The 14,515-nt window shown below is 42.1% G+C and overlaps 2 protein-coding genes across 8 annotated transcripts in view; both read right to left on the reverse strand.

Annotated features, from left to right (window-relative positions):
- Positions 1-1,729: 1,729 nt before the first annotated feature.
- On the reverse strand, positions 1,730-9,237 carry LOC122772814 (retinoblastoma-like protein 2). 3 transcript variants are annotated; one of them, XM_044031118.1, is made up of 14 exons: positions 9,025-9,237; positions 7,415-7,526; positions 7,056-7,162; positions 6,487-6,590; positions 6,148-6,285; positions 5,095-5,259; positions 4,890-4,959; positions 4,442-4,491; positions 4,171-4,347; positions 3,843-3,914; positions 3,376-3,427; positions 2,932-3,092; positions 2,514-2,678; positions 1,730-2,434 (listed from the first exon to the last, which is right to left on the reverse strand). In XM_044031118.1, exons 2-14 carry the CDS (start codon positions 7,474-7,476, stop codon positions 2,225-2,227), a joined length of 1,533 nt encoding a protein of 510 aa, XP_043887053.1. In that variant the 5' UTR covers positions 7,477-7,526; positions 9,025-9,237; the 3' UTR covers positions 1,730-2,224. The 3 variants fall into 3 exon arrangements, with proteins under 3 accessions (XP_043887053.1, XP_043887051.1, XP_043887052.1); XM_044031116.1 differs by having other exon boundaries at positions 3,816-3,914; XM_044031117.1 differs by lacking the exon at positions 9,025-9,237 and adding an exon at positions 8,072-8,107 and having other exon boundaries at positions 3,816-3,914.
- A 2,657-nt stretch (positions 9,238-11,894) lies between these two features.
- The window catches only part of chd9 (chromodomain helicase DNA binding protein 9), a 66,193-nt gene continuing 63,572 nt past the window's right edge, over positions 11,895-14,515 (reverse strand). For all 5 annotated transcript variants that reach the window (XM_044030573.1, XM_044030571.1, XM_044030570.1 and 2 more), the window contains 3 exons: positions 14,116-14,265; positions 13,701-13,805; positions 11,895-13,565 (listed from right to left, as the gene is read on the reverse strand). In XM_044030573.1, coding sequence (XP_043886508.1) covers positions 12,591-13,565; positions 13,701-13,805; positions 14,116-14,265 — 1,230 coding nt within the window. In that variant the 3' untranslated portion in view covers positions 11,895-12,590. The remainder of the gene's footprint in view (positions 13,566-13,700; positions 13,806-14,115; positions 14,266-14,515) is intronic.

The following is a 14,515-nucleotide window of genomic DNA, read 5'->3' on the forward strand; positions in this document are numbered from 1 at the left end:
AACAAAAGGTGAGTCAAAGTGTGCTGCAGGGTGCATGGGAAAAGACCTTCATGAGGGGCTAAGAACATGGAGCACAACATGGAGTTTTTTAAATTAGTATATTTATCACAAAATAGTCACTGGAATATACATTCGATTTTGTTTTTTTTTATGTGTGTGTGTAGTTTGTAGCTGCCCCCCCTCCCCACGATGACACACAGAGTTGGATGGACAGTAGTGCAGCGTCGTCGTCGTCGTCTCCTCCCGCTGACAGGCCCTCCTTCACCCAGGGCAGGCCAATCTGTGCACACTGCGACACAGACACACAGAGCCCATTTCAGTCACCACACAGCCCATTTGTCATGTCAGATAGCCTCAGAGAGACATAGCGGTCAAGTTATAGAGGTGATTGTATCAAAGTGACCCCAATGCAATGGTCATAAATTGCTTGCACACTCTAGGTACTATATATCCTTGTTTCATCGATAGAAGTGAAAACAAAACAAAAAAATTGACATTTAGCCTGACTCGTGAAGCAAAGATGCAGATTGTGAGAGATTTCAGAAAAATGAAACTTATTTCTTACTTTCGAGAGGAGTTTAAGATAAAGGGGCCACTCAGCTGGAACCGTAGGTTTTCTCATCCTTTTCTTCGTCGGCTGTTCCGTTGGCTTCCTCCGCAGATGCCTCCATGGTGGAGGTGGCTGTCTTTGGCCTCTCCTCAGGCTTTTCAGAGGGATCCTTGACCGTGATCCCCCGGCTTGTGCTGCAACCCATAGTTCGGCAGAATCCGCAGGGCCTGTAATGTGCTGGTTAGACTCTGACGGGAGTCCAGATGCGTATAAATTGCTAAAACGCGGGTCAAAACCTTTAAACCTGTAATAGGTGTTGTGGGCTAAGGTGCTTTCGCTCGCTATGGCAACATTGAGACTTCCTTTTGAGTTTGGGCACCTGACTGTGTGTTGGTTTTATTTTACCAGCCTTTGTCTGCAGCACATACTCTGACTCTGTAATCAACTGCTAAGCAACGCTGGTTGAGAATTAACTTAGCAGCGTGCCAAAACATGGTTACTGATAAACACGCGAGGGGGATTTGTGTCAGTCACATGGCAGCCATGGTTACCAATTATGTTCCTACTGTGGATGTGGTTTCCTCTTTCATTCAGTCAGAAAGGAATTCATGGATTTTATTTTGTCGGAGCAGATTTTAATTTACTGACCCAGTGGATCAGTAAACACACAGTGGGGAAAAGACACACAGACCAGATTTTGGTTAATACAGAGCTATGAAGATTGAATCTAACATAAATGGATAATCAGAAAATTATAGTCAATAATGTGAATTATTTTATTGTTTCATTTTCTGGTTGGTCAGTAGATATTGGAGTAGAATTACTTTGTTAAAAGCGAACAGAGCAGAGTGAGGCCATAACGCTGAGTGATAAACTACTCCCTCCAGAGTACTTTGTGTTATTAATTTTCATTCAGAACGGAGAGAACACTTTAGGGAATAACGCGTCAAACTAATATGAAGACACATTCTCAAATGCACGCGTGTTTATTCGATTATTTGATTGCTTATCAGATGCTGGAGTTAATGGTGATATTTGCCTCTTTGAAAACGTGACATACGGTGATCAACTGTACTGTCTCCATGTATTTGTGACTTACTCAAAAGACACAAGAAGAAAGAAACAACTAAACATAAGTAGTGTCATGTAGTGTCAAAGGAAGACACGGATACTAAAGCATTTAAGTTAACACCGCTGGTTTTACTGTTGGGGCTGAGTCATGCACATGATGTGCAAGAATTACGTGTTTATTACAGAACAACAATGAATGCTAAAGACTTCATTCAACGAATTAGAATTTCGTCATGCTGAATCAGGTCAAATTTAGGTCAAAGACACTGGGGAAACACTGACAGTACCTCCATTTATGCTGTCAGTCCAGCGTTTATTTTTTAACAGAGAGTTGACCGAGCACTTTGCCCTACGTTTTTCACAAAGCAGCGTACACGTCCAGCAGGGAGCTGCCCAGTGCAACCACCATCATCCACCAGTGTCCATGGAGCTGCGGGTTAAGTGCCTTTGTCAAGGAAACACCTGGACAGTGTTGTTGGTCTTGACCCAATTGAATTCTTGGCAGATCGAAAGACAAAAAGCTGCAGTGCACTTTTTCCTCTAACACCTGACATCGCTGTTATAGGAAGTGAGACGTCCTACACCTCTTAATTCTACTGCAGCTCAGGCTTTATAACCGCGGAGGTCCTGGTTCCCGCTCACGGCGCGATCATCCGCCACGTCCCTGAGTCGCCTCTGCCAGGCCGACTGATCATCCAAACGAGGCCTTTTTGCTGAAGGACAGTCTTCCTCCACGTTACCCAGTGACACCGCGTAGCATCGCTTAGCAGGTGACCTGCCAGTTTTGATCATGTTGTTGATGTCACGCAGACACTGTGTAAAGCAGGAAGGAACACTTCCATCAATCACACACTTCAAGAGGCAACAATGACAAACGTTACGTAGCACAGACCTCCGGGTGGCTCCTGTTGAAGTAGTAGCAGAGCCCACTCGTTTGTGGCGAGGCGGTTCCGCGGTTGTACGGCGACACAGAGATGGAGGGGCTACTGGACAGCTGGCGTCTGCGAGGAGAAGCGTTCCTTTGTCGAGGATACGGAGACAGAGGGGGAGTATCAACCTGCGAACAAGGTACGTGTTAGAAAAATCAAGATTCCAGCACTTCAATGTCACTGTGTGGTACAGCACAGAAATGCCAACGCATAGTTTAGAATCTGAAAAGCATAAAAGAACAAAACAAATATTACAGGTATTACAGTATATTATCATCTCCACAAATTAGCGTCATGTGGCCCTCGGCATCTTTTCTTCTCATTTTATTTAGCTCCGTCAAACATCAGCAAGAATTCACACACCGACAGAGATCCACTTACCCCAAAGGGGCGGGCAAACTGTTTAGCAAAGTGCTGCATCTGTGCCACATAGGCCTGGTTGTAAAAGTAGATAAGATTGCCCCTCCGTTCCTGAAAGGGTCCTAGATAATGTGCGCTTGGTGAGTCGGGAGTCGGTGGACTGTTGTTGTGGTCTCCACAGTCTGCAATCAACCGTAGAGTACATGAAATAAATGACTCCTAATGTTGGGATTGCATTGTCTCCACTTCACACAAGTGAGTGTAGCATTCTGGCAAATTGCAGTGATGTACAGAAGCTCTACAGTACAGTATACTTGACTCATGGTGGATATTCTGTATAAAGAGGAGGTTCAGTTAAATCTAAACTGTTGCTAAATAAGCATTGTTAGATCTGGTTTAATAAATCTACACAGAGAATGAATTTCACATGTAGATAAGTTTAGTTTTTACTGAAAGCTTTCTTACTTTGGGGAGCGTTGTCCACGTGTCTCCCTGAAATCAGCACATCTTTGCAGACCTGAGGACAGAAAAAGTCTCCTCACAAAATGACGCTAAACTATTGTTGTTCTACAGTAAAACACAACCCAGACACAAACCATGGTGCAAAGCAACACAGGCATTTGTTGGTCAAAAATGAACCCAAAAATAGTAGTAATAGTAAAAATACTAGAGGTGTAGAGGCTCTGGTGTAAATAAGACTTCTTAATCTGTTGTTAGGTCTATGAGCGAAACCACTCTACTTCACCAATATGTCAAAGAGTACATTTCTTACACATGCACACAATCTAGGATGTTCAAATGTCAACCTCTTCTGATGAAACAAAATGAAATAACTAAATAAATAAATAAATAAAAAAAAAACATTATCTACTTTTTATTCATTGAAGGCTAATCTATGTATTTACTGAAGAGATGGCAGGATTAAACCCTACACTTCTGCTGGTATGGGGCTGCGACTTGTAGCACTTCATGATACATTTGAAGGAAATTTCCATCCTGGTAATCTGTAAAAGAAAAGCACATTTCAAAGGTTAATAAATGGGATTCATGAAAAAGACTTGGTGTCATTGCTTAATCTGGTTTAACCTTTCAGATGTCCAGGTAAGCCTTCTTACAGATATAATTACAAACAGACCCTTAATAACAAGCAGCTGTAGTTCCTGTTTACTGCTCTTGATGTTAAACGTTCACCACATCCGTGAGAGATCAATTCTGTATATACTGTACTGTAATACTTCCATACTGTATATCAATGCCCACCTTGGCTATGATGTAGATGGCACACATGAGCAGTTGATCCAGGTGACGGTTCACCATGAGGTGAGTGCAGTTGACCAGCGAGAACTCGAAACAGGTCCAGATCTTCAGCCGCAGGTCATCAGGCACTTTCAGTGTGGAGCACAGCTGCCTCAGACGCCTGCTCATCAGGCTGTAGACCTGAGGCAGAGAAGAGAGAGAGCAAGACATGAAACTGAACACAGCACCGTGTTATGATACATACAAGAAGTGATGACGCGATAGATCAGCTGACCTTGCGAGCAAACAGGTGAAGGGGGCTGCTTCTCTGAGACCTGTTTACACCTGAGGGAGAACAATGTCAGTTAAGTCAGGCAAGACAGTGCTACTATCACCCCAACAGCCTATCTGGCTTCATCCAATATCCAACCCCTAACTGTATGTGTTCCGAATGTTAATGTATAGACAATTTTACCTCTCACATAAGCTCTTTTAGCTCTTACATTCACAAAAAAGTGTATGTGAGAGCCAAAAATAGCGAATATGAGAGCTAAAAAAAGTGAATGTAAGAGCTATAAGAGTGTATGTGAGAGGTGTTTTGTGTATGTGAGAGGTAAAATTGTGTACGTGAGAGCCAAAAATAGTGAATATGAGAGCTAAAAAAAGTGTATGTAAGAGCCAAAAATAGTGAGTGTGAAAACATAACCTTATTGGGGTGAACTGCAACAGTTTAGAGTGAATACCACCTTGAGGATTTGGGTCGGGTTGCAAGTCTGTGGCGTTTGGATCCTCAAGTTGTGCAGGAGGCATCACCTGCAGACGATACACAATTCTACATCAAGGTCGCATGCACTGTGGTGCTTTAGATGCTTTTAATGAAGATGAATTACAAGGTCACACTGTGGGATGGAAAACATTGAGAATAATGTCGAAAAGGTGACTGCAAACCTGTTGGCAGGTAGGGAAATTGCCCGCGTTGGCTCTGACTTCTTCCCACAGCAGGGAGTTGCTGGTCCAGGCCAAGGCTTCCACAACTTTCTCTTCCACTTGGAAAAGGTGTCTCATGACGGTGTGAGGCAGACCTACCTCGGCCCGCAGCACTAGTTCAATCACCTGTGCCACACACACACACACAGAAAAGGAAAGGTCAGAGAAAGGCAGGGCCTGCTCACTCGTCTTTGTCTTTGATCCGAGTCAAAATTTGAAAATGAGCGGGCGGAACAGCCCTCTCGTCTGTCACACAAGTGAATCATCTTCATCTTCCTTTCATATAATCAATATTAGATCCTACTTGTAGCTCTTATTGCCTTACATTCTTGTAATGCCCAATCCTAGTCCACTATACTATGACAAAGGGGCATTTTCTGTTTTGTATTATGTTTTATCAAGATTAGTTCGGCCCCGGCCCTGAGATGGACTGGCAAGGATAAAGCAGTTGACGTTAAATAAATGAATTATTAGATGTTATATAATGTGTCAATAGTGGATTGTCCATGGTGAGGTTAATGTGTTTCATTGCATGATACATGTGAACTTAAAGTTTCAAAATAAAGTTATCATCATTATAATCATTATTATTTTTTAAATGAGGTCACTCTGAGCTTTGAATCGAAAATCTAGAGTTATAGTTGCAATATCATATTTTGCTAAGAAAAGAGTTCTACCCTTTTGGAATCAAGTTACAGGATAATATTTGTTGAACTCTGGATATGATATATCACATCGTTGCTTCTGTGTGTTCTGTTTCTCTTTATACACTACCCACTCAAATTAAATTATGTTTCGGTGCACTTTGAATATAAAGATTTATAAAGATTCACTCTCATAGTTCCAGTGAATCATAGTTATGCTGTTGACTTGGAGAATGCCACTTCTCAAACCTCTGGAAGGTTTTATGGCACTTCTCCATCCAGACATTACCACTGTGATATAAGTGAGGTTCATGTATGCAAATGCACACATACAACTTATATCAAGCTTATAACAAGCTTGGACACAAACCCTCCAGAAGTGATAGGACTCCATCTTCAAGATGTGCAGCAGCAGAGGTAAATCACACGGGAGACGGTTTGAACACACGCTGATCTCCAGACAACAGGCCACCAGACAGGACTGCACAAGATGAGTCTCCAAGACGACCTGCAACAAACAACATGCACAAGTGTTTTGTATACCTGAACAAATCAGTTCCCCCAAATCAGAAGAAGTCAGTACAAGCCCGTAGTGTGACGCAGGCTTGCACCTCTTACAGTAACGCTCCTATAGCGCCCCCACGTGGTAACACAACCTTGATGTCGGCACTTCCACATGCGTCCACAGGAGGGGAGTGTGCACACTTACTGAGATGTCACAGATGGGCCTCCTCTGCTGCTCCTGACAGATCAGGTTCTCTAGGATCTTGTAATACCAGAAGCCTGCCTCCCAGCAACACCTTACTGCCAACTCTGTGAACAATGTCACATGGATTAAAGGTGACATGTGTCAGCAACAAGGGCTTTGTTCCAGAGTTAAATGTCTATCATTAAAAAAAACAAACAAACAACTCAAACAGGCCTGGTCTCTAATCGCGAAGGGATTTAAGGTTTTGCTGCGGAGGAGTCAGGGATTATTCAAAGACATGAAACAAGTGAGCATTGTGGTCTGTTTTGAATTTAATGACTAATTACTGCAAATTATAAAAGCACATCATATATATATATATATATATATAAATATATATATATATATAAAAATCTGGTCTGCAGATGAATAACACTGTAAAGCCTGTGATTATTTGTCCTCCAGATATGTCGAACATAAGGCATGTGGTGCCATTAAGTGCCACGAAAGCCCCACATTATGCCTTCATCCGCCAACATTTAACTACCCCCCCCCATCCCACTGTTCAAACACTAAATATGTTAGTGTACCTTTGGTCTTCTCGTCGCCTAAAATGTCCCTGTGGTGGAGCAGAAATGTGTGCAGCATGAGTTTCAGCCTTGCTTTAATGTCCTCGGTTGGATTTGTGGAGCATGTCCTGAAACAGATGTACAGGAGAGCGACTGAGAAGCAGTAAAGGAATGAAAAAAAACAAAAAAACAAAAACCTTCTCAAGTGGTTGTGAAACTATTGTTTGTGCAAACACATTATGGTAAGAAAAAGACCACATCATATATGTCAAACGTGCGCTTCAAAGAGCGAGGTGGAGGGATGAAGTGTTGTGTGGCGATTACGTCAGCGACACAGACAACACGCAGCATGAGTAACACAGTGAGACGGCAGCACTAACCTAAACATAGCGAGCAGGCGGTCACTGGGGCCAAACCTTTGCTTCTGTGGCACAGTTGCCATGGTGACCCTCACACTCACAGAGAGAGAGAGTTAAAGCAAGGAATGGGAACCTACATGTTAAAAAAGAGGGAGAGAGAGAGAGAGAGAGCGTCAATATGGAGGCCAACAATACATTCAGTGATCAATGTTCAACAATTCATAAAAACTGGTGGTAAAAAAATGTGTCATATCTTCTTCTTCTTCCATCTAAAAATAAAACACACACACACTCATTAATATGTTACTCATTAATGTGTGTACTGTAAATATCCGTCCAATGCAACTTTATTTGAGGACCGCAGTGAACCAAAGTGCTGTACAAGAATAATGAATAAAAGACGGAATAAATAAAAGGCATAAAAGCTCACATGAGACAATGAAACGAAACAACTGACACAAATGAAACAACCACACAATACACTTTGATATTATCTCTTTATCTCTGTCCAGCAGAGACCGCATTTTCAATATAAAGTACCAAATTCTGTCTCGGGAAGATTTTAATTTGAAATGCTACAGTCACTGGATCCATTTGGAAATACTTCATAATTCCAATTGTGACGTTTATTTGAATGGACAAGATAAACGGAGGCTCAGTTGCACCTTATTTAATTACCTTCTGTTTTGAGGTGAAGGATTTTTTTTCTCCCTCGCTGCAAAGTCCCCTAAATGAAGAAGGAACAGTGGCACATTTAGAAAAGGACAAGTCCTCCGTGAGACATCACAAAATGTGCTACACATTCATTATTATTTTTTTTACTCGGGAGACATAACAGGGGGTGGGGCCTGACACTGACTGCAGCCTGGTCCATGAGGAGAGAGAGAGCAGATATCACAAAGTATAGACACACTTGTGTTTCATTCAGTCTTTGCTGGATCTATTTAAAACAAAAACCAAAACAAGAAAGGTAAACTGATCGTCTGTGTCTCCACAGGAGCAGGCGTGAGACCCGAAGCTACGACTTACAAAGAAAATAGGACTGAACCAGCTGAAAAAGAGGAACACATCCAGTACAACATGCAGCCATTTACATACAACTCTGTTGATGTTGACCTCATGCGCTTCCTGTTGGCGCACGATAGGAAAAGGCTTTGAACACATCATCCAACTCAGTGACATGTGTCACACAGCTGCAGGAATCAAACACTGACCCCCACACTTCGTCCTACTCCTCTTCATCCTCCATGTTTGTTCGGGTGTTTTTTTTTTTAACTCATATAAATCCCAAACTCTTTAGCTGCTGTTGAATATTGTGTTATCTGTGACTCCTTTATTTGGGTCACACCCATTTCCTGTTTCCTTTTTTTTTTCCTCGTTACCAACAGAAGTTGCATTAAACTAGGCCTTGCTTTCACTTTCACACACGTGGGAAACATTTAAATGTGACTGTTTCGCTCAACTTTGAAAACTGCTCAGTGCATCAACGTCGGCCTATGATACATATTCATTTATCGAACGTGAATAGTGGGCCAGTTACAGACGTGAGATTGACCTTTTAAAGGCAACTGTCATCGGACTTATTACTTTGAAGCAACTCTAGCACGACACATCAGAGGCCGATCACTTACCAAGGCTGAGGTTCAGATTCAGGATCCTGACTGAGGCTCCTCTCGTATCTAAGACTCCTCTTTAAGTCTGGTGTGTGGAAATGAGGAGTAAGGAGGTGCAGCAGGGTTCAAAGCAGGCAACCTGCTGCTCTGCAGATTGAGGAAGTTCAGCTCAGTGGCCTTTGTCAGGAGAGACATGCCCGAACTTGTCATCTGTGCCTAGTCAGTGGTGACTTAGACTTACAGAGCACCACCAAGAGGAAGAATGGAGGACTTACAGTAGGGGATATTTTTAACCCTCTGTTATAACCTAATGTTACGGTTACTGTACCAATTTGTATTTGTTGAGTCGTGAAATCTTCACAGAGTAAGAATAAGAATATATTAACATTTTAACACTGATGCGACACTAGAAATGCTATAGTGTTTAGTACCTTTTTACTTCCTGAATTAACCAATAATACTTATGTTCTTTGGTGTATAATTCAAGCTTTTTGATGTAAAAAAAAATTAAAGAAACGTGAAAGAGCAGTAAATGGATCGAAACGTTGTCAGATAACAAAGCGACAAAAAAAAACGTCTTTTACATACAATTTCTTGAACAAGGCCTAAGAGAAAGCACCAGGCGAAGACAATCTTTATGGATAGTCAGAAGAATATGTTTAATAAAAATAATTAAACCTCAATTTTCCTCTATAGAACTTCATAGAAAGTAATCCAATAAATTACAAATGACTTTTAAGACGTGTTTTCCTGCACTACATAAAGAATCATTTCGACTACACAGAGACCACAACTTGCAAATATTACAACTGTCCAATGAAAAAAAAAAAAAAAAAAAAAAAAAGACAAAAACTGACCAGGGTGACATTTAAGATATAATAAGCTCAAAAATAAAATACAAATCCATTGATGATAGTTTTGTCTATCTCAGTGATTACATGTACGCAAACTGAACCAAGACCTCCCTGTACAGCAGTAGTGTGTGTGTGTGTGTTTCGTCGTTCCTCTTGCATATTGGTCATTGTTTACTTCTGTGTGTCATTAACGCATGTTTTTAACACTGCTTCTTCCCCAGCACTAGCAGTGCTTTAGGATCCCTCATTTACAAGACAACCAAAGAGTGTCCTAAAGCGGCTCAGCACAAACATCAATCCATCGAGCCAACACTGTGGAGCAACAGCGAGTAAGCAAAATGCCTCCCACTAACAGAAGAAGCAATGGCTGGGTGTTTGCTTAAGGGCACTACGAGTTTTTAAAGAGAGCAGAGGGGGCAGATATACAAAATGACAGTGACGATGTACACGTTATTCATTTAGACATAGAAAAATACCATACTGTTAGTTGTAATATAAAACAAAACAAAACAAAAAAAATTGCAATTGCATTGCAAGCAAACCCATGACAAGGTCTTTAGGACAGGCAAACAAGAAAACCACTTTTTTTTTTTAAAGCAACTTTGCAACTCAGACACGTCTGCGGTCTTTGTGTTCAGACCGCAGGCCTGTTTAACCCACTCGAGAAGAATGCTACAGCAAAACTTAAAAACTAATCAGACTGTTATTTCGGCGGGTTTCTCCAGCAGAGGAGGAGGAGGAGGAGGAGGAGGAGCACTTTGTTGTACCCAGTCCAAACCAAGTCCAAACTTAACCTCACTAATCACTTCTGACATACGTATTTTAACAGTCCACTGTGAAACAGCAGTCCTAGAGCAAAGCACGGCTGTGCTAGAGAAAATTACGAAAAAAAAAAAGGTACTTCAAACTTGAGTGAACTCCAGTGTTACAGCTTACAATGAGCACGTGCACGGACGGTGAAGGAAATGCACAAGCATGTCTGACAGACAGGAGTTGAGAGAGAGAGGTACAGGATAAGGGCACTTCTACATCTACTGAATCAGCAGAACAGAGTTGAAGACGAAGTGAAATACACACAATAATGCCACAAAACTTCCAGTGACACAAGCGGCTCTCATTAAGCCCTTCCTGAAAATAGCCCACCTGGCACTGAGTAAACCTTTAAATGTCAAAGACGTTGTCAAAACACTACAATCTTAGCCAGGATTTGAACGATTCTGTGTTCTCCAAGACGTTGGTAGACAGGTGGCAACCACGCGACACCGTTCCCCTCCAAATTTGTGATGAATCAAGGACAAAACTTGTAACGTGATGTTCCCACCATGTTAGCTGACAAGCCTCCCCCCCTCCTTGATGCGCAACATTCAGACTGGAAAGTTATGGAAGCAGTCGATACCAGGCGAGAGGTCCAGCCGTGAAAACAACACCGTGGAAGCTCTCGGTTACAAAGAAACTAACAAACGAAACCAAAAAACAAACAAAAAGAGGACAAAAAAGGGCCTCTGACACACACACATTCCAGCAGAGACACTGGTTACACGGACAGCAAGAAAACACACCCATGCACATGTACATTTGCACAGTGAAGCCATCGAGCACAGTTGAGGTAAGATGCAGTCAAATACACCAGGGCTGTAGTAGTATTATCCAGGTCAACAAGAGTCCTGAACTTTTACCCTAAACTCCGACAGGAGCACAGAGGGTCAAAGGGCAGTTTTTGGCACACAGTAAAAGGTTGTTTTCAGTCCCCACAGACTCTTACACTGTAAAAGAATTAACAGATGTGCAAGTGAACATGTATGCCTACTGTGGATAGATAAAGTGCTCCAAGGAATATGTTGGGACATGTCTGTAAGGTGATGGTGAATATTAGGAATATGGAAAATAAAACCTTTGAAAAATCAGAGTTAAATAAAGATCCATTTTAAAAATTGAAATACTACTTTGCCTCAAATCAGAGTGATATTAAAAAAGGAGGGGCTTTCAGGTAATTCTCTTTCCAGAAACCAATCAGGAGAAATGTGGAAATGACCGTTTTTAATGTGACACGGAGCCACAAGACGGGGGTGGTGAGGCTGCGTCAGTTGTGCACTGGGATGGAACATGGTAGACAGAGAAATCTACAGCTTCAGTGACATTCATTAGCTGCCCAAGTTATTGCTGACATATCCAACAATATGATCTGCAAAGCATAAGTGTCAACAAACCTGTAAAAGTACTGAATATGTACAAGAGAAACCAAAGTGTTTGTCAAGTGTCATTCCCCGATTTCCCCGTCCCCCCCCCAAACAATCAAAATATATTAATAGTACAGCTCAACGAGCATATTGATGTAGTTTCACTTTTTTTTTAATAAAATTAAATCCTGACATAATTACAATAATGCCTTTTTTTGTTGCAATTGTACATAATTGTGTGGTACAAGTTCACAGAGTTCAGAAATCTACTCAAGCCTGACATGCAAAATGTCTCAAAACAAGACTGTACCTTGTGAACGAACACTGAAATTTGATTTCAGTAGCTTTTGAATCACCTTTTCCTGTTTTTTTTCCTCTCTCTTTTTTTTTTTTAAAGTTTTTGTTCTTTATTACACAACATTTTAGTTAGTTCTTGTATTTACATGTAAAGAAATCACAACACAAGTGCCAAAATCCATATATGTGAATATACTGTATGTATACATTTCTACGCGATACATAAATAAATGTATTATTTATTCATTTAATAGAATCAATCCTCATCACTGGAATCCGAATCATCCGAGGATGAAGAAGAACTCCCAGACTCTGATGAAGATGTCTCGGCTTTCCCTGAACCTTCAGCGCCACTATTCTCTTTTTGATCTGCCGACTCCTCTTCGTCGTCGTCTTCAACCAAAGCCTCGTCCTCCTCGTCTCGGTCCTCTCGGTCGTGCTCTGTCTCCTGAGGTGATGACTTGGAGGCCGCGGGTGGAGTACGAAGAAGAGTAGTAGGAGGAATAATTGGGTCACCGTTTGAGCTCTGCTGCTGTGTGGCAGACACAGGAAGGTTAAGGCCTGGAGTGAGAAGCATCCCTGGGTAAAGCATACTGGAGAGTAACAAGGGATTAAGAGACAGTGGGTGACTGGAGGCTGCAGAGGCAGCTGAAGCACTTTGTGGGGCAGTAGCAGAGGAAGTGGAGCTGGAAGCCGAGGAGGAAGTCGTAATCGTACTGTCTGTCCTTTCTCCTTTGGTGTCGAGGTGTGAGGTGTTCAAAGGAGCTTTAGAAGTGGACGTCTCTCCCGTTGCACCACTGGCCGTTCCCTTTATCCTTTCCTCTGAGCCTCCTGTACCCTCCTGAGCTGGCTTCCCAAGCATGCTGCTCATGCCAAGCAGGTTTGGCAATCCAGCCATGCCAGAGAGCATCATGGGAAACATGGCAGCCAAGTTGGTTGCGGCCAGGTTGCCGGCGTCAGACGGCAGCCCTATCAGGCCTGCGGTGAGCTGCAGGGACTGTAAGCTCTGGAGGTTTTGCTGGAGGGCTTGCAGGCTGCTGAGATCCATTCCGGGAAGGAGGCCATTGGCCAGCAGGGGGTTCAGGTTGAGAGCAGAGTCTGCTGCAGTGGCTGTTCCGGCTGCTGCTGCCTTGGCCAAAGGATTCTTGGGTCTACGTCCGCGTCGGCTCACCTCTTCAGGAACAATGGGTCCTGTCAGGATCCTGTCAAACATGCTCTCTGGGAGGTAACCCTAGACAAAACACAGAGGAAGAAAAGGAAGAGCCAAAAAATATTATTTGTTAAAAGAAAATATTAGTACATTAATACATTAATGACACCAATTAACAAAGTTTTGATCTGATTAAAGTGCTTCTTGGTGGCTCACCGACTGTTTGACCACATCGGCCCACTCAGGTGGGACTCCGTACTCTGGGTTCTCCTGCAGGAACCTGCTCAGATCCTTCAGAGGAGGAGCGAAGGCACCACCAATCTACAGGAAAGATGGCAAGTTACATGAGAAACTCACACTCACATCTCTTGCACCTCTTCATTTGAGTGTAGCATTATGTACCACATGAACAATTGTTTGACCAACACTTTTACATTATGATGACAGAGCTACAGCACGAAAAGTCGCGTCACTATCATCAAAATTACACAATAACATGAATCTGCAATCAAATACAGCTTTTCAAAGGACGATTAATATCAATTTTTTTAATTCGGAGGAGAAAACAAATGTTTATTATTGTCCCTCAGATATAAAGCCTCTCAAAAAAAAAAAAAACACACAAACAAACCTTGCGTGCATTTCTCCTGTTGATAATTTGGACCCTTTCCTCTCCCGTCAGGCTATTCACATCAATCTTGTTGGGGTTCCTACAGCGATGCCTCTTCTGCTTTGGCCGACCGTCCTGGAAGTGGAACTGCATTTGCATCTTGTTTACTCCCTGTGTATCAAATGCATCAAATACGAAACACACTTATTTAACAGTTGATAACATACACTTCTTGTTACATGCACAACATACTCATTCCATCTTTCAAAAATGCATAATAGCATCATACCGTTTAACAATACCGTAAGTACACGTTAAATAAAAGATTGAAGTGTTTAAATTCTAGTAACACTACAGACACCCTTTCACTTTATTATAATCTACGAGGATATGTGGGCAGGGACAAAGGTGGTTCAGAGGA

Source organism: Solea senegalensis, linkage group LG7 (assembly GCF_019176455.1).
Source record: "Solea senegalensis isolate Sse05_10M linkage group LG7, IFAPA_SoseM_1, whole genome shotgun sequence".
Lineage (NCBI taxonomy): Eukaryota > Metazoa > Chordata > Actinopteri > Pleuronectiformes > Soleidae > Solea > Solea senegalensis.